At 41.1% G+C, this 24,350-nt stretch overlaps 1 protein-coding gene across 2 annotated transcripts in view; it reads left to right on the forward strand.

Annotated features, from left to right (window-relative positions):
- The window catches only part of LOC125451055 (uncharacterized), a 114,368-nt gene extending 90,271 nt beyond the window's left edge, over window positions 1–24,097 (forward strand). For both annotated transcript variants that reach the window (XM_048527753.2, XM_048527754.2), the window contains 3 exons: window positions 3,312–3,428; window positions 22,708–22,818; window positions 23,473–24,097. In XM_048527753.2, the coding sequence (XP_048383710.1) occupies window positions 3,312–3,428; window positions 22,708–22,818; window positions 23,473–23,599 (355 nt within the window). In that variant the 3' untranslated portion in view covers window positions 23,600–24,097. The remainder of the gene's footprint in view (window positions 1–3,311; window positions 3,429–22,707; window positions 22,819–23,472) is intronic.
- The last annotated feature ends 253 nt before the right edge of the window (window positions 24,098–24,350 follow it).

A 24,350-nucleotide genomic window follows, 5' to 3' on the forward strand; every position in this document is an offset into this window, starting at 1 on the left:
GCAGGTCCTGCAAATGCAGACATTCTTTTGAGATTTCCTGTGAAGACTGATTGATTTATTTCTAGACACTGCAAAATACGACACAAATAACTAATACATAAATGATATGCTCGTGTCTGTAAGACTGGATTTGACTTATTGTAGTCACAGGTACCTAAGTACAGTGAAAAGTTTTGTTTTACGAGTAGTACAGGCTAAACATAGCAAACAAGGACATATAGCTTGTGGGGCACTTAGACAGCGAGGCATACAAGGTTATGGCTGCACAGGAAGTGCATAAGGCAAGATCAGCATTAGCAAGATCAACATTATTTGAAGTTAGAGAGGTCCATACAACAGTTTAATAAGTGCAAAGAAGAAGCTGTTCTTGAACTTGTTGATGGAGTCCATGGGTGTTGGCTTCTGTGATGATCTAGGCTGTGCACACAACCTTCTATAGTTTCTTACAGTTGTGGGCAGAACAGTTGCCGTACCAGGCCATTATACACCCAGATAGAATGCTTTCTAGGTTGCATCTGTAAAAGTTGGTGAGGGTCCTTATGGACATGCAATTTCCTAAGCTGCCTGAGGAAGAAGAGGCATTGTTGTGCCTTGATGACCATTGCATCCACGTGGGAGGTCCAGTTCAGATCATTGGTTATTGTCACTCTTAGGAATTTGACACTATAAGCACTCCCCACCTCAGCCCCATTGATGTAGATGGGGCATGTCCTCCTCCTTCCTTCTGGAAGCCAATGATCAGTTCTTTTGTTTTACCAACATTGAAAGAGAGATTGGGTTTAGTGTCATGGTGCAGTGATAACAATCTCCATCCTGGATAATGACTCATCTTTGTTTGATATCCAGCCTACCAAGGTGATGTTGTAGGCAAACTTGTAGACGCCATTCATATGGAATTTGGTTCAACAGTTGTAGGTGTACAATAGGGGGCTGAGAACACATGCTCACGGGGCACCAGTGTTGAGGATTATCATGGAGGAGGTGCTGTTGTCTATTGATGATTCAGTGAGGCCGCACGATAGCTCAGATATTAGCACTGCTGTCTCACAGCGCCAGGCACCCGAGTTTGATTCCACTATTGGATGACTGTCCATATGGAGTTTGCACATTCTCCCCGTGTCTGCGTGGGTTTCTGCCATATTAGCCATGCTAAATTGACCATAGTGTTCAGGGATATGTTGATTAGGTGTGTTAGCCATTGGAAATGCAGGGTTACAGAGAAGGGGCAGGAAGATGAGTTTGGGTGGGATGCTCTTTGGAGGGTCAAAGTGGACTTGTTGGGCTGAAGGGCCTGCTTCCACACAGTAGGGATTCTATGGTCTTCACTGATTGTGGTCTGTGGTTCAGGAAGCTGAGGATTCAATTGCAGTGGGTGTTGCTGAGACCTTTGCCCTAGAGTTTTGAGATTAGTCTGGTAGGGATTATGATTTTGAAGGTGGAGCTGTAGTCGATGAATAGGAGCCTTACATAGGTGTCCTTGTTATCCAGATGTTCCAGGGATTCACATAGGACCAGGGAAATGGTGCCCGCTGTGGACGTGTTTCACCAGTAGGCAATTTGCAGGGGATCAAGGCAGGCTGGGAGACTAGAGTTGATGTGGGCCATAACCAGCCTCTCAAAGCACTTTACAATTGTGGAAGTCAGAGCCACTGGGTGGTAGCTGTTGAGGCACATTGTATGTGGTTTTATTGGTACTGGGATGATGGTAGTCTTTCTGAAGCGGGTAGGGACATATATATAGAACATAGAACATTACAGCACAGTACAGGCCCTTCAGCCCTCGATGTTGTGCTGACCTGTCATACCGATCTGAAGCCCATCTAACTCACACTATTCTATGTACGTCCATATTCATATTGAAGCAAGCGGAAGTTAAAGATACCAGCGAATATCTCCACCAGAGTCTAAGCTCACAGCGGGACTCCATCTGGGCCCATTGCTTTCCTTGGGCTTACCCTCGGGGAGGCCGAACTGATGTCTGCGGTGGTGACAGAGGGATCGGGTTCATCTAGGACTGTCAGGGCAGGTGATACCTTTGGCATTCTGCTTGAACCAAGCATAGAAAGCATTGAGCACGAGGGAAGTTAATGAAGAAACTCACAATTGTGTGGTTTGTACTCAATTATGTCTTCAGTGCGATGATGAGAAATTGCAGAAAGATTTCACACAAAGAAATGAACTGAGTGTATGTTCAGGCTGGATCCTGTGCCACTTCCTCCATGGTTGAGGGAAATTGGTACAGGAACTTGATCAAGAGCACACATGGGTAGCCAATGTGACAGCAGTAACAAAAAGCTTTTTTTGCTATCCAAAGGTAGAGATGTTGAAGAGTTGATGATAAGTTGTATGTAGTTTTTCTCAGAATAAGAAATTAGCTCATCAAGGTTCCTTTCATTCCATGGTCAAACACAGAAGAATGTGGAATGGAGTACGTGTTCAATTTCTTTTAAGTGGAAAGTAAAGAGTGGCTTGTTTAGGTTGATAGCTTTATCAAGTGGGAAAATATTGAGTTTATATCCAATATTACATGTACCAAAACCATTGAGGTTTAAAGTACAAAAACAGAAGTTTCTGGAAAAGCTCTGCAGGTCTGGCAAAATCTGTGAAGGTAAAAAACAGTTAACATTTCGGGTCCAGAGACCCTTCCACAGAACCCTCAGAATAGTTCTGAGGCAGGGTCACCGGACCCAAAACGTTAACTCTTTTTTTCTTCACAGAAGCTGCCAGACCTGCTGGGCTTTTCCAGCAACTTCTGTTTTTGTTCCCGATTTACAGCATCCACAGTTCTTTCAAGGTTTAAAGTAGTTTGGTTTTTAATTTATGGGTTCCTGGAGGTTTTGATGTTAGATAATAGTCTACTCTGTACATCAAAAGACTTTAAATATATTTCTGAGTAAGAGTAAAGTGTAATCCACATCATCACATCATCCAGCATCAAATAGCGCTGCAGAAATGTGTGTCCAGGTTGTGAGGAGGCCTTCACAGAAATATTTGCAAGGTGACGAGCGAGTCAGTAATTTTTATGCTTCTCTTCAATACATAATTTTCTAATGTCTTGTGTAATAGTCCCACAGTCTACAAGAGATTGTTCCTCTTATGAAATGGTGTAAAAGTGTGCTGCTAGAATTTTGTTTATTTAAGTCTCACATCAATGGCAGAGTAAGAGAAAATCAAGACAAAGTGAAGTTGAGTCACCCCCGCTGCCTTAGAGCAGAAATCAATTTACTTTACAGAGATGAAACACTCTCTGGTTGCTGAACTATATATGTTTAGTTTCATCTGTTTGAGGTTCTCTTCTTTTCTATCAACAGGCATCTTGATGTCAGTGGCTGCAAGAAAGTAACAGATACGGGTGTGCAGGCTTTAGCCATGAGCTGCCACAAGCTACAATATCTTGACCTCAGCTCCACAACAACTAGCAAAACAGGGTAAATGTTCACGAGGTCATGGTCAAACTTTAGCTGTGTTCTATATGTTTTCCTATTTTTCTTTATAACTTTATGGAGAAAACTGGAAAATTAGTGTAGTAAGTATGCAAATGCTTAATACATGCATGTGATAGCCTCACGTCCCCTATTCGAATGGAAATGTTCACTTTAACTACTTGAACTACTCCCACCACGGCCCCAAAAGTTAAACATTTTAATAATAATCTACAATTTGTTGATTAGTCCTGATTGAAAGGAAACACTGACCGAGTTTCTGTATTTAACAAGATTCTATTGTTGATTATTTAAAAATCAATTCTAACCAGAGGCAAACCAAATGTACCTTGTCAACTTACAAAACTTTAACTTAAACTGTGCCCTTTCTTAAGCCATTGCACACACATGCAGACAGATATGAACAAAAAAATGTTAATTGTGGAAGGAAAAAAATTAGAGGGACACAGTTTAATAGCACCAGTCCACACGATTCAGTGAGATGTCTTCTTGCTTCTTCTGAGTCCTTCTAATCTCCAACACTCTTCTTTCAAGTCCCTTCAAATCTTTGCTGAAGACACAGGGGGGTTGGCACACTAATAGTTCAGTCTATTAGTAAGTAGTTAGAAGAAGCAATTTATAGGCAAATTGTGAGAAAGGCTAACTAGATATGTTCTAATTGTTTATTACTTCTCTGCAAGGAAGATGAGGATGTGGTCTTTTTACAAGCTCAGGGATCTTTCCCACTTTATTGTTCTCATACAGGCTGTCCACATGCCCAGGAGCCAATTAGACAGTTGTTGTCGTGTTGAGCAATCCTGATGTTGTCGCCAGGCAAACCTACCCTTACACACACACACACACACACACACACACACACACACACACACACACACACACACACAAACCTCCCTATAAGGCAAATCTGTGAAGGAAAACACAGAGTTAATGTTTTGGGTCCTGTGACCCTTCTGAGGAAGGATCACCGGACCCGAAAAGTTAACCCTGTTTTTCCCTTCACAGATGCTGCCAGACCTGCTGGGCTTTACCAGCAACTTTGTTTTTGTTCCTGATTTACTGCATCCACAGTTCTTTCAGTTTTTATAAGTTCCAGTAACTCATTTTAAACAGCAATTTTTCCTTCCTCAGTCCTTGATTTAAAGTAATAAACAATTGGAGTATATCAAGTTAGCTTTTCTCACAATTTGCCTATAAGCTGCTTCTTCTGACTACTTACCAATAGACTGAACTATTAGTCTTTACCCATTGTGGCCCACAATTCAAAATAGAGAGAAATGAAAAGATGTAGACTTTATAAAAGACATTTCATTCGACACATTTTTGCTATTATATTAAGCAGCTTGAGTTTTAAGCCAATGAAAGCAGTTCAAGAGAAGGATTTAAATATGAAACAAGATGGCTTTATCAGGGTGGTGGTGTATAGCACTTGTAATACTCTCTGTAGAATTGTCGTTTGAGATATAATTGGACTTATTTCCATAATTTGACTTGGCACATAATGCAGAACTTAATTAGATTAGGTGGATCACATATCTAATATTGGCTGTCTGATTTTAATCTAGGTAGTCTTACTTGCAGACGTAGTGTTCCCTGATTATTATCAAAATATTTTTTCTGTTTGAAAACAGACAATACTAATATGCTGTAATCCTGTAATATAAGGTGCTTGAGAGCACTAAAACTTTAATGCTTGTCAATGTTAAGATGGATGGTTATTGCAAGCTGAGTAGATCCAGTATGTACAAAGATAAGGTACTGTCTGCTAATAATGGCAAGTTGATAGTTTGTGATTTGTTACATTTGTTGTCTAGGAATCCGCAGGGTTCAATCTTGAAGAGAGGTCTTTTATACTTCAACGTTTCAAGTGGATAAACAGGGGAACCGACTCTGTTTTACTAAAATGTTTGCAAGCATGTTTGACAAAGTACTAATGCTTCTTTGATCCATATAATGTAGCAGCATGTGATTGTCATCACATCTGATATGAGTTGCTAACCCCTTGGCATCACTATGACGACAAATGCAACCTCTCATTTCAGCTGCTTGGGTGTTTTCCTGATTATTTTGGCTCAATACCAAACTAATTAGAAACTATCTCAAAGTTCAAGTAGTTTATTTCTATCTTGCTGCTACCACATTAAACCGGCATTGAGAATCACTGCTGGAGATCCACTTACTATGACATTAAGTTCCTTCACAATTTTAAGTGGTCAGTGCTCTAACTGAGAAGTACCAAGGGCCAAAGCACTGGAATAACACGGTGTTTTTCTGAGGAAGGGTCCTGACCTGAAACGTCAAGCTTTCCTGCTCCTCTGATGCTGCTTGGCCTGCTGTCTTCATCCAGCTTCACACCGTGTTATCTCAGATTCTCCCGCATCAGCAGTTCCTACTATCTCCAAAGCACTGGAAAATGGGATTAGTATAGATAAGTAGGCACAGACTCGAGGGCTGAAGGCCCTCTTCGGTGCTTTTTGACTCCATGACTTCAGAAATACATACAAATTAGATCAATCAAGACTATCATTTTTCTTTCTCAATTTTCCCACAGATTAGAGGCAATAATGCAAGTCGGGAGGTAACTTTTACAGTATTGTTTAAAAGATTGCCCTTTATATTGCAACTTTCCCAAAGAAGTTAATTGGCTGTCAAGCATTTTGGAATGTTCGGAGCAATGAAAGATGTTTCATAAGTGCAGCTCTTTTTCTTTCCTCTGATTTAGAATACTCCAAATGTTTAGGTGAAAATCTGGTAATTTAGATTATGTTTTTGGCTACTTAAGATGGTATTAACTTGCTAGAAGTAGGTCTACAATGTTCTAAAATCTTAAGCAGCTTTAGATACATATTGATTTTAGGGGATCGTGATCACAGGTACCTCATTTGGGCAGTCAATGATATCTTGCAAGTTTCTGATAGTAGAGAAGTGGTTGCGTAGATATGGTATATCAGTTAATTAGGGAAAGAGAGGAAATATACAACCTGTGTTAGATAAAAATACTTTACTGATCCTGGAACTGTTCTGCAGATTGGAGGAGTAGAGGTAATGCGCAAGTCCCAGTGGTCTTACACTGTATTGTTGTGGTCTCTGGTAATCTTTGTTGTCTCAGTTCCAACAGTCATTGTTCTTCCCTAAGGCGGATGTAAGAGAGCTCCTACTAATCCACTAAGGAGACAGTGTAGCTTGCTCACTTGGATCTTCTTGCCCATTACTCCCCTCATGTTCATAGACCGCATTTTGGGGATTTGGCCATCAGTGCAATGTCAATCGCCTGTCTAACCCCTCTTGACCAATTGCCGTGGGACAGCTACTCAGGACTTGAGATGATTGGTATCCCATTGCCTGTCTTCGTCTGAGGGTTAGAGTACCGTTCTTTCTAAGAACAAATGCTTCTTGTTTTCAAAACAACACACTGACAATAAGATAACAAAGTGTGGAGCTGGATGAACACAGCAGGCCAAGCAGCATCTCAGGAGCAGAAAAGCTGACGTTTTGGGCCTAGACCCTTCATCAGAGAGGGGGATGGGGAGAGGGTTTTGAAATAAATAGTTCTTCCCTAAGGCTGATGTAAGAGAGCACCCTCCCTTGAAACCGCAGGAAGTGCTACACTTGCCCCCACACCTTATCCCTCACCCCCATCCCAGGCCCCAAGATGCAGCCCAATGGTATCAAGCCACAAATCCATTTCCTACCTACTAACCTCATCCCGCCTCCTTGACCTGTCTGTCCTCACTGGACTGACCTATCCCCTCCCTACCTCCCCACCTATACTCTCCTCTCCACCTATCTTCTTTTGTCTCCATCTCTGGCCTGCCTCCCCCTCTCTCCCTATTTATTTCACAACCCACTCCCCATCCCCCTTTTCTGATGAAGGGTCTAGGCCTGAAATGTCAGCTTTTGTGCTCTTAAGATGCTGCTTGGCCTGCTGTGTTCATCCAGCTCCACACTTTGTTATCTTGGATTCTCCAGCATCTGCGGTTCCTATTATCTCTGATCATTAACACTGACAATAAGATTCATTTGACCCAGATTGATGATAGTTCAATTCATATCGTGACCTCCATGTTTCTCATAGTTCCTCCTTTTTGCTTTCCCATGCTAGAATGTTGAAAATTTTTATTACTGATGAGTAGCTATTAAGTGAATCTCATGCTACATAACAAATACTAGGAAAATTCAGTTTGTAAGGAATCCTAATGTCTAACAACCATACTTAATTTGCTTGGGAACACTTCTGAAAATACCACACTGACATGTGAAAGAAATGTAACAGGAAGAAGGGCTAAGTAGAACTGCAGCTGCAAATTGTCTGGATAGAAGTGAATGCACCCATAGGAATCCATATCCCATTGACAGTGTGTGTAAACTCAGGAGGACATATCTTCACTTAACTGAGGAAGAGCGCATATAGTGACTTTGCTTATGTCAGGATGTTGCAACAGAGCTGTGACAACAATTGCTAAGGGTACATGTGAAGTAAATAGAGAATAAAGGTGCAGATGAATGTGAAGGAGAATATGAAACGGCTAGACAGATGTTTTAAATTTTCTGCATGCCTAAGAGGGACGGAAATGCAATTATCAATTAATCTAAAAGGAAGCACCATTCCACAGACTCAAAAGAACAAAAGAAAAATTAAAATACAAACGGGGCACTAGGAATGCATGAGAGAAATGCACAGGTAAAGTTAGTGAAGTTGAACATTTAATTTAGAAGATTTACAAAGTGGACATGATATTTGAAGAGGAGGTCAAAAAAGCTATCAAAATTTATATGGGGTCAAACCGTTGGGGTGGGGGGAACGTGGGAAGAAAAGATGGAGAACGCAAAAGCTGGCATAAGACCATAAGACACAGGAGTGGAAGTAGGGCCATTCGGCCCATCAGGTCCACTCTGCCATTAATCATGGCTGATGGGCATTTCAACTCCACTTCCCTGCACTCTCCCCATAGCCCTTGATTCCTTGTGAGATCAAGAATTTATCAATCTCTGCCTTGAAAACATTTAATGTCCCGGCCTTCACTGTGCTCCGTGGCAATGAATTCCACAGGCCCACCATTCACTGGCTGAAGAAATGTCTCCTCATTTCCATTTTAAATTCACCCCCTCTAATTCTAAGGCTGTGCCCATGGGTCCTAGTCTCCCCGCCTAACGGAAACAACTTCCCAGCGTCCACCCTTTTTAAGTCATACATTACCTTATAAGTTTCTATTAGATCTCCCTCAACCTTCTAAACTCTAATGAATACAATCCCAGGATCCTTAGCCGTTCATCATACGTTAAACCTACCATTCCAGGGATCATCCGTGTGAATCTCCACTGGACACGCTCCAGTGCCAGTATGTACTTCTGGAGGTGTCCGGCCCAAAATTGGATGCAGTTTTCTAAATGGGGCCTAACTAGAGCTTTACAAAGTCTCAGAAGCACATCACTGCTTTTATATTCTAACCCTCTTGAGATAAACGACAGCATTACATTCGCTTTCTTAATTACGGACTCTACCTGCAAGTTAACTTTTAGAGCATCTTGGACCAACACTCCCAGATCCCTTTGTACTTCGACTTTACGAATTTTCTCACTGTTTAGAAAATAGTCCATGCCTATATTCTTTTTTCCAAAGTGCAAAACCCCGCATTTGCTCACGTCAAATTTCATCAGCCATTTCCTGGGCCACTCTCCTAAACTGTCTAAACCTTTCTGCAGCCTCCCCACCTCCTCAGTACTATCTGCCTGTCCACCTATCTTCATATCATCAGCAAACTTCACCAGAATGCCCCCAGTCACTTCATCCAAATCATTAATATATAAAGTGAACAGCTGCGGCCCCAACATTGAACCCTGTGGGACACTACTTGTCACTGGTTGCCATTCCGAAAAAGAGCCTTTTATCCCAACTCTCTGCCTTCTGTCAGACAGCCAATCCTCAATTCAAGCCAGTAGCTCACCTCGAACACCATGGGCACTCACCTTACTCAGCAGACTCGCATGAGGCACCTTATCAATGCCTTTTGGAAGCCTAGATAGATAACATCTACTGGGTTTCCCTGGTCTAACATACTTGTTACCTCTTCAAAGAATTCTAACAGGTTTGTCAGGCACGACCTCCCTTACTAAATGCATGCTAACTTGTTCTAACCCGACCCTGCACTTCCAAGAATTTAGAAATCTCATCCTTGACAATGGATCCTAGAATTTTGCCAACTACCGAGGTTAGGCTAATCGGCCTATAATTTTCCATCTTTTGTCTTGATCCTTTCTTAAACAAGGGGGTTACAACAGCAATTTTCCAATCATCTGGGACTTTCCCTGACTCCAGTGACTTTTGAAAGATCACAACCAAAGCCTCCGCTATTTCCTCAGTCATCTCCCTCAGAACTCTAGGATGTAGCCCATCAGGGCCAGGACATTTATCAATTTTTAGACCTTTTAGCTGTTCTAGCACTTCCTCTTTTGTAATGCCTACCATCCTCAACTCTGGCCCCTGACTCTCCTTAATTGTTAGCATTCTACTCATGTCTTCCACTGTGAAGACTGACGCAAAGTACTTATTAAGTTCTTCAGCTATTTCCTTATCTCCCATCACTAGCCTTCCAGCCTTAATTTGGAGTGGCCCACTGTCTACTTTCGCCTCTTGTTTGTTTCTTACGGTTTGAAAGAAACTTTTACTATCATTTCTAATATTACTAGCTAGCCTACCTTCATATTTGATCCTCTCCTTCCTTATTTCTCTCTTTGTAAACCTCTGTTAGTTTTTATAGCCTTCCCAATCTTCTGATTTCCCAGTGCTCTTGGCCACTTTATAGGCTTCCCTTTTTCTTTGATACATTTCCTGACTTCCTTTGTCAGCCATGGCTATCTAATCCCACCCGAGATGACCTTTCTTTTCTTTGGGATGAACCTCTGTACTGTGTCCTCAATTATACACAGAAACTCCTGCCATTGTTGCTGTTCTGTCTTCCCCGCTAGGCTCTGCTTCCAGTCAATTTTTGTCAATTCCTCTCTCATGCCCCTGTAATTACCTAGATTTAACTGTAACACCATTACATCCGATTTTGCCTTCTCGCTTTCAAACTGCAGACTGAACTCTACCATATTATGATCACTGCCTCCTAAGTGTTCCCTTACTTTAAGATCTTTTGTAAAGTCTGGCTCATTACATAGCACTAAGTCCAGAATAGCCTGCTCCCTTGTGGGCTCCATCACAAGCTGTTCCAAAAAGCCATCCTGTAAACATTCCATGAATTCCCTTTCTTTGGATCCACTGGCAACAGTATTCACCCAGTCCACCCGCATATTGAAGTCCCCCATGATACTGTGACCTTGTCTTTCAGACATGCCCTACCTATTTCCCGGAGCATCTTGTGCCCCTGGTCCTGATCACTGTTAGGAGGTCTGTACAAAACTCCCATTACAGGTTTTTTTTTGCCTTTTGTGGTTACTCAACTCCACCCACACAGGCTCCACATCCTCTGACCCTATGATATTCAGTGCCGTAGATTTAATTTCATTCTTAACTAACAAGGCACCCCACCCCCCCGCCTGTCTTTTTGATAAGTTGTAAATCTTTGCATGTTTAACTGCCAGTCCTGAACTCCCTGCAACCATTGTCTGTGTGATGCCTACCACATCGTAATCATTCAAGATGATTTGTGCTGTTAATTCCGAATACTATGAGCATTTAGGTAAAGTGCCATGATGCAGGATACATGTATGATTCTCAATGTGATCTTAATGTGCTGTTCTTACGAAACTGGAATTGTGAAACAGAAAGCAGCAGCAAGTTGTCTGAAAATGGCATGTTTGCAATTTTCATGCAAGCACCTAATTGTCAGTTTGCTTCATGGGTGGTTCGTTATTTTTGTGATTGGAAGCCTGAGAAGCATAAAACGTTAGCAGCCCATCCTTGAGGTAGAGATAACTTTGTCTCATGGAAACTGTCATAGATGTCAGCATTATTCAAATACCATGTAAGAGGTGGGGAGAAAGCTCAGAGGTTGCCTCATTGTTTGGCACATAGTGGCCATCATGTTCTCAATGATCCCTGAGAGTTTGAACATGGATATGGTTATCAGACCTGGGGTGAGGTTCCTCAAGTTAGTACAGTTCAAGACAGATACCCCAAAACATTACATTCAGATGTGAGGATGATTGACCTGGCTTCCATTTTTTTAATTCCATCCTCCCCACCCCACCAATACGACCGCCAACATTAGATGCAACAAGGCTTGCTTAAAAAGAATCCCTTCCTTGTGGATGTCTTATTCCCAGACCAAGTGACTTTACTTTTTAGAAAAAACCAACTTGACTAGGCTTTCTTGACATAACAAAAGTCTGAAATCATTCATTAATAAATACAGAAAGAATCATAACACAACACACAGATTAGGAATAAGAAGTGGACACAAAAACATTATAAAGGTTAAAGATATATGGATTAGTCTCGCTGGGCAATACATGAAGAATAAATAGTAGAACACGTCTAGTCTAATAGAACATAGAACGGTACATCTCAGGAACAGGCCCTTCAGCCCACAGTATCTGTGCTGACCATAATGCCAATCTAAACGAATCCCATCTACTTGCATGTGGTCCATATCTGTCTGTTCTCTGCCCGTTCAAGTGTCTGTCTAAATACCTCTTCAATGTTGCTGTCATATCTGTCTCTTCCACCTCCCTTGGCAGAGCATTCCTAGCATCTATCACCCCCTAGTTTAAAACAAACTTGCCTCTCTAATCTCCTTTAAATATTTCCTCTCCCCTTTGACCTATTGCCCTAGTATTTTACACTTACACCCTGGGAAAAGGACTCTGATTATCCACTTATCTTTGCCTCATTATTGTACAATACTTCAATCATGTCATCCCTTAGCCTCCGAAACTCTAGTGAAACAATCCAAGTTTGTCCAACCTATCCTTACTGCTAATACACTCCAATCCAGACAACATCTTGGTAAACCTCTTTCACACCCTCTCCAAACCCTCCATGCCCTTCCTTTAGTGTGATGACCAGAACTGCCCACAATACTCCAAATGTGATCTAACTAAAGCTTTATACAGCTGCAACATGACTTATCAACTTTTATATTCAATACCCTGACTGATGAAAAAAAGCATGCCGTTCATCTTTTTTTATCACCTCATCGACTTCTGTTGCTACTTTCAGGGACTTCCACCCCAAGATCCCTCAGAATATCAATGCCCTAAGGGTCTGCTATTTACTGTATACATTCCCCTTGGATATGACTTCCCAAAATGCTTCACCTCACATTTACCTCGATTAAATTCTGTCTGCCATTTCCCTGCCCAACTTTCCAGCTGATCTATATCCTGCTGTATCCTTTGATAACCTTCCTCACTATCCAACCTCCACCAATCTTCTTGTTATCCAAAGGTTCCAAAGTAGACTGTCTACATTTTCATCAAAATCGTTACAAATAACAGGAGTCCTAGTACCGATCCTTATAGAACATCACTGGTGACAGACCTTCAGTCAGAAAATCACTCCTCCACTACGACCCTCTGTCATCAATGACCAAGCCGATTTAGTATGTAATTTACCTTGCATCCCATACTAAAATCTTCCGAAACCAGCCTACCATGAGGGATCTTCTCAAATGCTTTAGTAAAGTCCATGTAGACAATATCCACTGCTCTAACCTCATCAAACATCTTTGTCACTTTCTCAAAAAACTGAGTCAAGTTTATGTGGCAGTACCACCCCCACATATAGCCATACTGACCACTCCTAATAAATATTTTCTGAATGTGAATTAATCCAGTTTACTTTCTCAAATCATTTCCCTACAATGATGTAAGGCTCACCAGTCTATATTTCCTGGATTATCCCTGTTGCCCTTCTTTTAAAAAAAGAGAACCACAATGGCTAATCTCTAGTCTTTGGGACCTGGCCTGTGGCTAAACGGATACAAGGATCTCTGTCAAGGCCTCAGCAATCTCCTTCCGTCCCTCCCTCACTATCCTGGGACAGATGCAATCAGGCTCTGGGGATAGACATACCTTAATACTTTTCAAGACACCCAGCACTATTTCCTTAGGCTGTTAGCCATAGAATCATGCAACATGGAAACAGGCCCTTTGGCCCAACTCGTCCATGCCGACCAGGTTTCCTAAATTGAACTAGTCCCGTTTGCCTGCATATGGCCCATATCCCTGTAAATTTTCCTTATCCATTTACCTAGCCAAATGTCTTTTAAATGCTGTAATTGTACTTGGCTCTACCATTTCCTCTGGCAGCTTGTTCCATATTTTCACCATGCTTTGTGTGAAAAAGTTGCCCCTCAGGTCCCTTTTTAAGTCTTTCCTCCCTCTCCTTAAACCTAAGCCCCTCATTATTTTGATAAACCTCTATAAGGTCACCCCTCAGCTGCCTATACTCCAATAAAAGTCCAGCCTATCCTGCATCTCCTTATAACGCAAACCTTCCAGTCTTGATAATGTCCATGTACATTTTTTTTGCACCCTTTCCAGAGCGACCAGAACTGAATGCAGTACTCTAAATGTAGCCAAACCAATATCTTGTACAACCATAACACGACATCCTAACAGCTGCACAAATGCTCTAACTGATGAAGGCAAGTGTGCCAAACACCACCTTCATCATCCTGTCTACTTGTGACACCACTTTCAAGTAATTATGTTCCTGCATTCTGATCTCTCCGTTTAACAACACTCCCCTAGGGACTTAATGTTAACTGTGTAGGTCCTGCCCTGGTTTGTCTTATTAAAGTGCAACACATTGCATTGATCTGGATTAAACTTCATCTGCCATTCTTTAGTCCACTGGCCTAGTTAAGCAAGATCCTGTTGTACTCTTTGTTAACCTTCTTCATTGTCCCTTGTACTATCAATTTTGGTGTCATCTGCAGACTTACTAACAATACCTCCTGTACTCTCATCCAAATGGCTTATATAATTGATAAACAAAAGCGGATCCAGCACCGATTCTTGCAGCATACAGCTGGTCACAGGCCTGCAGTCTGCACAACAACCCTGTACCACCACCCTCTGTCTCCTACTGTCGAGCTAATTTTCTATTCAATTGACTAGCTCACCTTGGATCTCTTATAATCTAACCTTACTAGCCAGTGTACCATGCAGAACCTTGTTGAAGGCCTTGTTAAAATCCATGTAAACAACATCCTTAGCTCAGCCTTCATCTGTCTTCTTGGTCACCTCTTCAAACACTCAATCAAATTTGTGAGACACGATTTCTCATGCACAAAGCCATGCTGACTATCTTTAATCAGTTGTTGCCTTTTCAAATGCATATAGATCAGAATACCTTTCAATAACTTACACACAGATGTCAGGCCCACTGGTCTGTGGCTCGTGGCTTTTCCTTGAGCCTTTCTTGAGCAATGGCACAACATTAGCCTCAGTCTAGTCTTCTGATAACTCACCTGTGGCTGTCAATTTCTTTCTTAGCTTCCACAATGTCCTGGGATACACTTGATCAGGTTTCTTTGGGGGTGGGGGTGGGGTGATGGTGTGGTGGGAGGGTGGTCAATTTATCAACCTTTATGTGTTTTAAGACCTCCATCACTTCCTGTACTGTTATGTGGATTCTTTCCAAGACATCACTATTTATTTCACTGAGTTCTCTCACTTCCATGTCTTTCTCCAATGTAAATACTGATGCAAAACATTTGTTTAGGATCTCATCTACCTCCTGTAGCTCCACTTGTAGATGATCTCATTGATCTTTAAGGGGCACTATGCTCTCCCTAATTACTCTTTTGCCCTTCATGTACTTGTAGAATCTCATTGGATTTTCCTTTACCTTAACTGACAAAGCTTTCCCCGTTTTGTCCTTTTTAATATCAGCATGCTCTAGAATATCAGTGTGCCTCTTCCTAACCTTAACATCATCTATGCCCTTCTCTTGATGAATACAAAAGCAAACTACTCATTGAGGACATCATCCACTTTCTTTGAATCCACCCATTAACTCTTTCTTTTATCCCTTAGTGGACCTCTCCTTTCCCGAGCTACCACTTTCTTCTAACATGCATTTAAAATGTCTTGGATTCTCCTTAATTCTACTTATAAAGGACATTATATAGCATTTCTCAGCTCTCCTAGTTTCTTGTTAAGTTCTTTCCTGTTGCCATAATATTTCTCAAGGTATTTGTCTGACTTCAGTTCTGTAAACCTTACATGTGCTTTCTTTTTATTTTTGACTAAATTTTCAATACCTCTTGCCATCCAGAGTTCCTGAATCCTGCCATTCTTATCTTTCATTCTCACAGGAACATGCTTGTCCTATACTCTAATGAATTGGTCTTTAAAAGACTCCCATATGCTAGATGTGAATTTACCCTCAAACAGCCACTCCCAGTCTAATTTCTCCAGTTCCTGCCTCATACTATTATGACTAGCTTTCCCAAATTTGTCACCCTTGGACCAGCCTTATTCTTATTCATAACTGTATTAAAACTTATTAAATTCTGATCATTATTTCCAAATGCTCCCCCATTAAAACTTCAATTACCTGGCCAGACTTATTCCTCAGAACGCCTTCCCAGTTGGACTATGTACATGTTGTTTCAAGTAACACTCCTGGATGCACCTAACAAATTCTGCCCCATCCAAGCCCCTGGCAGTAAGGGAATCCCAGTCAATATTGGGGGAGTTAAAATCATCCCCTACAACAAACCTGTTGTTTTTATATTTTTCAATGATCTGCTCACATATTTGTTCCTTTACCTCCTGCTGGCGATTGGGAGGCCTATAGTATAATCCTACCTACTGACTGCAAATTTCTTATTCTTGAATTCTACCCATATAGCCCTCCAAGATAAACTCTCTTTGTGCAGCCGTGCACCTGTACTAATCCATGCTCTGAGTTCAAGTGCCATACCTGATAGACTGCTAGCAACAAAATAAATAAGCTTCTGACCAATAGTTCCACCATGATCAGTAGCCCGACCCAGCCTGTTTTCTTGTTAGACTTGACTTGGCTTCTACTTTCTCCTCAATCACTCCACATGCTGACCTACAGTTCTAGTTCCCAATCCCTGACACCCTGATTGATTTCTGGATTCTTGACTTAGTTAAGATCCTTTGATGTTCTTCACTTTGGGTGTTGGTTGGTAAAATGGTCTTTCTATTTTCCTGTTTCCCTTTGACTGATTTGTTAGCTAGCTGGCTTCTTGCACAGACAGCCAAAGAATACTTTTACCTGCAATGTAAGGGTGATCAGTGGATTGTTCTTTAACTGTGATGTTCACAGTACACTAGCACCCAAATCCAGTTTCACTGGTGCAGTTTCTTCTTACATTAGCCTATCTTTTCTCCACTAGCACAAACAGGCCAATGCTGCAGTCAGTTTTTAACTTTGTGTTTTGCCGTTACAACAAATAAAGAAATTCTTAAGAGTTGGATTTCTGCTAAGAAGGCGGAAGATTGTCAGCCCCTCGTTATCGCTTCCTGCTGTACTTATCTGTGTTTGAAGTTTCCTTGACATTCTACAGGTAAAACATTCCATGGTCTCACAAAGGGCTTTGTCAGGCAGTGACTGAATTTACATGTGCAGACTTTCTTTGTCCCTAACAGCCCTACTTCACAAAACACATTTTAAATTTAAAAGTTTTAAATTGTCCATAGTACTTCTGGGTTCTTTCCGTTGTCATGACAATATGTCTTCAACTTTGCAACCAACACAGATTGAAAATTAGAAACTTTTAAGATATAGAAAAAAATGATACATAGCTTGGACTAAATTAAAAAGGAGTCTTGGACTCAAATATGTATGGTGACCTTCCAGTGCACTACCGGGGTATTGTTGGATTATTAGAGATGGCATCTTTCAGATGATGTATTAAACTGAGAACCACATTCCCTTTTCATTTTACATAAAAGATCTAATGGCACAATTTCAAAGAAGATAGGTGAGTTATCCACTGAGTAATATTTATCCTCGGGTTAACATCATTTAAACAGATTAACGAAGCAATGAGTTGGCCAGAAATGCATAGCAGCATCAAGGCACTGAAAAGTAGAAGTGGAGTGGTAATCTGAATGTGATTACCAATTACTATGGAAAGTCTAGGCTGACAATACTAAGTGTGTATTATTGAGTATGTTGGTGTATGTTAGTGTGTGATTACAAGCTTAATATTTTCTCCTTATATTGAGTACCAAGATGGAATATGATATTGCCAATCATTTGAAGCTGAAAGAGAAGCAAAGAGGGGTATTTTTGTTAAAGGACATTGAATGAGTATAATGAGTGTAAGAAATGTCTAATTCAAAGCCTGGCTTCAGCTCTCAATTTTGCAGCTAATTGATGACCCATGATTTAAACATGACGCTAGTTTAGCAGCCAGCCACTGTTTAGAAGCAATTTCTTGCGTTGTGGGTAGGTAGGTGAGTGAGGTGTGTGTCTATCATTAATCAGTGGATTATTTTAAAATAGGTTATTTTACAATCAGAAAACATCTTTTAAAAAATGGACTTACTTCAGATCACTCATTGCTACATGATAGTACTTCTACTACCACATTTAATGAGCGAGCACTCTTTTCAACATCATTGTGTCTATTGAGTTCTTGTTCAAACTCCAAAGAACCTGCTAATTAAAATATCCACATGTGAAGACCTAAAGTACCTGACCTTTCTGTCTGTTTCTATTTCTCATTTGCAGTGCCTTGAATTTGAAACTTCAGTGTCATCATGGCAATCTCTCCATTTTTGTGGCAGCCAAAGGCAGCCTCACATACCAATCTCGAGCTTTGGCCCATGGTCAGGTGTCCAGATGAGCTAGCCTGATTTGGGGTGCATCCATGCCTTTGAGCTGCAAAGAGTGGTTTACGGGTCAATCCTTTTGTTCCCATAGGGGCTGGTCCAGAGGAAGACTGTCACAGTCGGGACATGTGTTTCCATAGCCTAGGGGCCTGGGCAGCTGTGAGTCAGTGTTGGCGGATCAGGTGGCTCGAGCGGATGAGGAGTGAGCCGGTGCCCTGTGCACACATTGCTATCTCTGCTTCCACACTTGTCTCTTGTTGTCTACTTGTAATTGCACTTTGTTACTGCCTAAGGAGTAATGTCACATACATCACACCTAGACAAGAACAACCAGATGAATGGTGAAATGTGATGTTTTATTAAATGTTTTAATTATTCACATAATGTAATTGTTGAAAGAACCTCGAAACATGAAATTGTTTTCTGAATAAACTGTAGACTAAGTATTTACATCAGTTATAATGATCAACAAACTATGTAAAAGTTTTCCAGCTGTCACCTATGTGTGACATTTATACACTTTTCTCCTTATCTCCCTCTCACTATGAAACACTGAGCTCCCCTACTTTGCAGATGGAGTGGAGGGAATCTTCTCCATAGCGAAGCCTGATAGCCCTGGAGGTTTAATCGGGAAGCTTGGACATTTGTAAGTTGAACTTCCTTGGTTGGAACTTTTCATGGCTCAGACAAGGCCAGGCAGGCTGGAGGTGTAGGGCTCAGCACTCCAGTAGTCTTCTCAGTGGACACTGTCAAGGGGCCTATGTGTGGATCAAACTTTTGCTGATACCTCCTGGCACTGTCCTGTCTCTTTGTGGACCAGGCTGAAGGCTCCTTGACCCAGTCACCCTGCCTTCAGTCCTGAGAACTAATGAATGGGCAACAAAATGCATATGTTGTGGACTCTCCAGTAGACCCTGTCCTGGGGCTCTTTGTCCATGGCAACTGCCAACTTCTCCATGGAGTCAGTCAGATGTTTGCAGGACTGGCTGCATCACTGCAGCTTCTCAGCAATGCGGACCAGTGCAACTGCTGCAGTCCTCTGACACCTGCAGTGTTTCTCCCTTTCTCTTTGTCTTTGCAGCTGTCAGTGCGGAGCTCAGTAGGTGACATCTCAAAGCCCAGTAAGATGTCATTGCCTATGCTGAGGGGTCAAGGAGGCAGACAATAGCCCCTTCAATGTGACTGAATGATCATCCAGGGAGGCTAGGGATATTTTCTCTATGGGAACTCCACCTATAGCGACAGAAGAGGCAGATGACATTGCAACCAATGGTTAGTCACAGGGTTTGATACCTGGTTAATGTGACTGTTGCAGTGGGTTGACAAGTGTTACTGATTTGGGTGTTGGGGCATGGGTGTCTCTGTATCTCTACAGGAGTGGACCCTGTCTTCTCTGGCCAGGGCGAGAATCCTTGGAAGGGGTGACGCAATGGATTGTCTAACATTGCTGTGTCATGTTATAGGATGTCTTTTGCTGCTGTGACATAAAGCTGGTGAATGAGTAAGACAGAATTGGGTGTTACTGCTGGTGCATTTGTGGGAATAGGTGTTGAGGTGTTCCAAAGGAATGAGAAAGCAGTGTGGCGGGCGTGCAGTGTCAGTGATGTGGGAGTATTGCAGGGGTGGGGTGGTAAAAGGCCGAAGTGAGGAAAGCTGTTACATGCAGTAGAGCGGGTGTCAGAGCATTTGCAGTGGTGGCACACTTGAGTATGAGGCAGCAGAGAGTAGAGTATTACACCTACCCTGGTGGAGCAGAGAAGCTCATTGACTTTCTTCTTGCACTGTTGACCAGTCCTTATCACCCTGGAGATAGCACTGATATGGGTAGCAATGACTGACCATACTGGTATCATATGTTGGCATGACCTCCTCTGCTGGTCCTCCAGAAAGTGGACTCCTCTCCTCTCCAGCACCACATTCACAAGGACCTCCAGGTCCTGCTCTGAGAAGGATGGTGGCATATTCTCCTTCTCTGTCATCTCCAATGTGCCTAACGGTGAGCAGAAGAGCCTCCAGATCGCGGTATTTCTATAGCTGCACAGTGTGCTTTGAAAAATGGCATGACCCCAAGGGATGCTGGTCTTGTAGAAGACCTCTGCTTAGCAGTGAGTTCCTCCCTGACTCGTGGAGATAGGTTGTGATTCTTGCTGTGAGAGCTCAAATAATAAACATTTGATGCCAGGATGGTCAGATATTGCCACCCATATCAGTGCCATCTCCAGAGTCATAAGGACTGGTCAATAGTGCAGGAGAGAGGGCAGTGATCTTCCCTGACAGGTGGAGATAGGATATGATTCTTGCTATGAGAGCTCAAATAATAATTAATTCAGGAAGTTTGCTAAGATAGGTGAGAAAACTCATTTGTCCTTGCATCAAGAATCACTCCACACCATATGGCCATGATTCGCACTTAGCCAAAAGAATAATCAAATTCAGCCAATGCTATTGAATAATGCATGTAATAATTAACATGCAAATTGGCCAGTAATTTGTCGCAATATGTCTGCAAATTTGATATCACCACAGTTCACTGGACAACTGGTAGCTAGTCCGCTGTGTGCAAACTCATACTGAACTATTCCATGCTGTTGAAGTTTGCTTAAATTTTGCCAGTCACTGTTTCAATATAAATTACAGATTATGCAAGATGAAAACACCTCTGGCTGTTTCCATTGGGCAGTGTAAATTAGATCAAGACGAGTGGTGCATATCACAGCCAAGTGTGGACAATCCAGTGAACTCAATTGATATCAGACTGGTTACACCAAATATTGAGCAGCATCCTGGCAGAAATAGCAGGGAAACAAAATGCTGTTTGAGCAGCCCTAGCCCCTCAGAACTCTACTGAGGCAATATTTATATTTTTTATTTCAAAAGTATACCTTATTCATAAAAATCTTTATACACGTAGCCACTACAATGTATAAATATCTGCATCATCACAGCCTGTACTTGTCCCCAGGGCTGCATTGTTAAAAATTTTGTTAAGCACAGGGTGATAACATGAATAATGTCTGTTAATAAGGAAGCTCAATATTAAGCTGTTCCTTGTCCATTCCGATAGTTACCGCTTAGGCCTCGCATTGCCTAGAATTAAGAACTAAAACTCAACTTTTCTCGTCATGGATTTACTCTACTACTAGAGATGTCCACAGCTGGTATGTGATTTGCTAGAATCTTCACTGCGTGGAACAAACACAAAGTTGCTGGAAAAGTTCAGCATGTTTGGCACCATCTATGAAGGAAAAAACAGAGTTAACACTTCGGGCCCTGTTCACAGATGCTGCCAGACCTGCTGAGTTTTTCCAGCAACTTTGTTTTTGTTCCTGATTTACAGCATCTGCAGTTCTTTTGGTTTTTCTTCATTGGGTGGATATGCTGCTAATGACCCTCCTTGTAAAACCTGTCTTTTGGGGCTGACTAGTATTAACTGATGAAGGATTAACCAGTAGTAAATCTTCAGCAGAGGAGGCACATACTTGAGTAACACAAACTAGTTTAATGTGCAACAGTAACACACCAGGGTATATTTGCCCAGGACTGGTTAACTATATTTACCCTAGGTAAGAGACATTGTTGTTTCTTTGAATATAATAACTAAGCCTATGCCACATGGTTGTAGACAATAAGCAGTGACTAGCAACTCACATCACCATAGAATCATTACTTAGAAATGACTAGCTTCTCCCAGAGGCTTCATTTAAATCAGTGGGAGGAACTACCCCAAAGCTTCTGAGTTAAACCTTTGAGGCTAACAGTCTTGTGCAACAAATGAACTTCTTTAGGCTCTGTAGGCTTGGGATTGCTATAGTGTCCTGTTTGCTGGCAGGGATCTTTCTGGGAACCTGTTTATGAATTATCCCATTCAAAGGGTAAGGGGTGAGGGTCCTGCTAATGTTGGCTGGTTGGGAGGACGTCAGACCTCATTGCTATCCCACCACTAGATTGAAAGTGTTACTCTCAAGGCCAGGCAGTTATTTGATAGATAGAATTAGGATAGTGGATTGCTGCTTTGCACCCATGACAAGACACTACCAATTTTTTGCATTATATGATCAATTATTGAATTTGAAATATTTCTTCTTTATAAATGTTAGGTGACTGTGATGTGAATTCTTAATATATGCAGTATGAAACGGCATTATAAATTTTGACACAAACTTTGCACTATCAATACTAAATTTTTACACACACGCAGGTAATATCTTAAACTGACAATTGTCTTAGACTGACTTTAAACTTTTACTGAGAGTCAACCTGATCCAACAAAAGAATTGTAATGAATAATTTGTGAATGTTATCTTCAATAAGTCAATGAATTTTATTTGGACAGTGTAAATTGCTTATTTTGCTGCTGACATTTCTTAAGTCAAAACCTTCAGTTTAGTTAACTGGTTCCCAGCTGCCTTGGAAATGCTTGTAGTCTTCTGCACAAATTAAATTACAGACAATTGAATATATTGACCGCACTGGTATATTTGCATCCTTTTACTCAACCTAGGATTTGTCTATTGGCTGTCTACTGCAATCAAAACTTAGAATGTGTGAAACTCAGTTTCTGCAAAGAAATTACTGAAGATACCATTAAAAAGTTATGTAAAAGCTGCAGACGGTACGTATGGAAATTTTAATTAAATAATTTTGCTTAGAATCTGTGTTCATAACAAGTTGTTATTTAAATAGCCCAAACATGAAGAGGGTGGTGCAGGTCATGTGTTATAACTTACATTGCTACAGAATGATAGAATCCAGAAACCAGTTCATAGATCAGTAAATTTTCCAGTGGGTTGAATGAAACATGATCCTGGCCAGCTGTCATGCTCGTCCTATTCACCTGATCGAGTTCAATCTTTTAGATGGACCTTGTTATCTGAACTTCTAAAGGGGAGGCAAAGTGTATCACCTTAATGTAAAAATTGAAAGAAATGTAATACTGCATTGTTTCACCTCTCTTTTGTTTATTGCTTTTGGGATCATTTACTATAATTTTCTTGCTCCGAAATGGTTCAATTTGTAATGGAATAGAAAGTGAAAATGAAGGTTGAAATTGTAAACACATTCTTTTGCAGCTTGGGGCTTCCATTTAAGCCTGGACGCAGGAATTTCTTCTGTTTCCATTAGACGGCATATTGCACAAAGATTTAATGAATAAAATGTTGTCATTGCGTTGATTTTGGTTGCGTCAATGTGTGTTTAATCACTGTAAACTGAGTTTCTTCGTGTGTATTTAATGCCATATTCTAGATATGCTTTTTCTTGTTTGTAGACTAAAGTTGCTTCATCTATACGGCTGCCACTCTATCCATGATCTGAAGGCTATTCAAGATGTGAACAAACAAGTGAAACTGCACCACGATCTTCCACTTAGTATTGTCACAAATCGAGGTTGCTGAAAACGTTAAGTTTCCTTTATCAGTTGTGATTTCTTCTTTACTATACTTTGTGAAATTCCCACTGGATTCCCACTTTCTAAATTGGGAGTTAACATTCATCAGATTGTGACTCAAGTCATCAACATTAGCCTCAACCAGTACTTTGTTTACAATTACATGACGTGTAATATTCCCATTTGAAGAAGTACCAATGTTGCAGTTTGATTTTTAGAATTAGTTGGATTTCACTGTGAGTGATGAATGGGATTTCAGCCATTCATTACACTTCTTGACCATAAATTGCTATAAGACTTTGTGCTGAAACCTGTTGTAATTATAGAACCAAATTGGTGCTCAATAAAGCATCTCAAGCCTGTGTGGACAGGGAAAATAGTAGTGAACGCCACAGAGTCTGAACACGAAAATGTAAATTGAAATAGTGAATTCAATGTCAAGATAGGTATAGAAAAGATAGATCGTTTGAGAGAGACAAAGAAAAAGTGGAAATAAAATTCTGAACAATTGAGACACTGCATTTGTAAATGTTAATGTTCAGCACTAAAAAGATTGTTCAACAATCATAAAGAATTATCATGATGTTACGAGGATGCTTATATTACATCAACAAATCCAATATTTTTCTGATATGTTTAGTTCCTAACACTATGTGAAGGAAAACACCATGATTTTCATGTCAGATGGGAGAAACCATAATATCACAGCTTTGGAGCAGGAGAGCATCTCAGGCTGTAACTTTCTGAATGACATTATT

The sequence above is a fragment of the Stegostoma tigrinum genome, chromosome 3, assembly GCF_030684315.1.
Source record: "Stegostoma tigrinum isolate sSteTig4 chromosome 3, sSteTig4.hap1, whole genome shotgun sequence".
In the NCBI taxonomy this organism is placed as follows: Eukaryota; Metazoa; Chordata; class Chondrichthyes; order Orectolobiformes; family Stegostomatidae; genus Stegostoma; species Stegostoma tigrinum.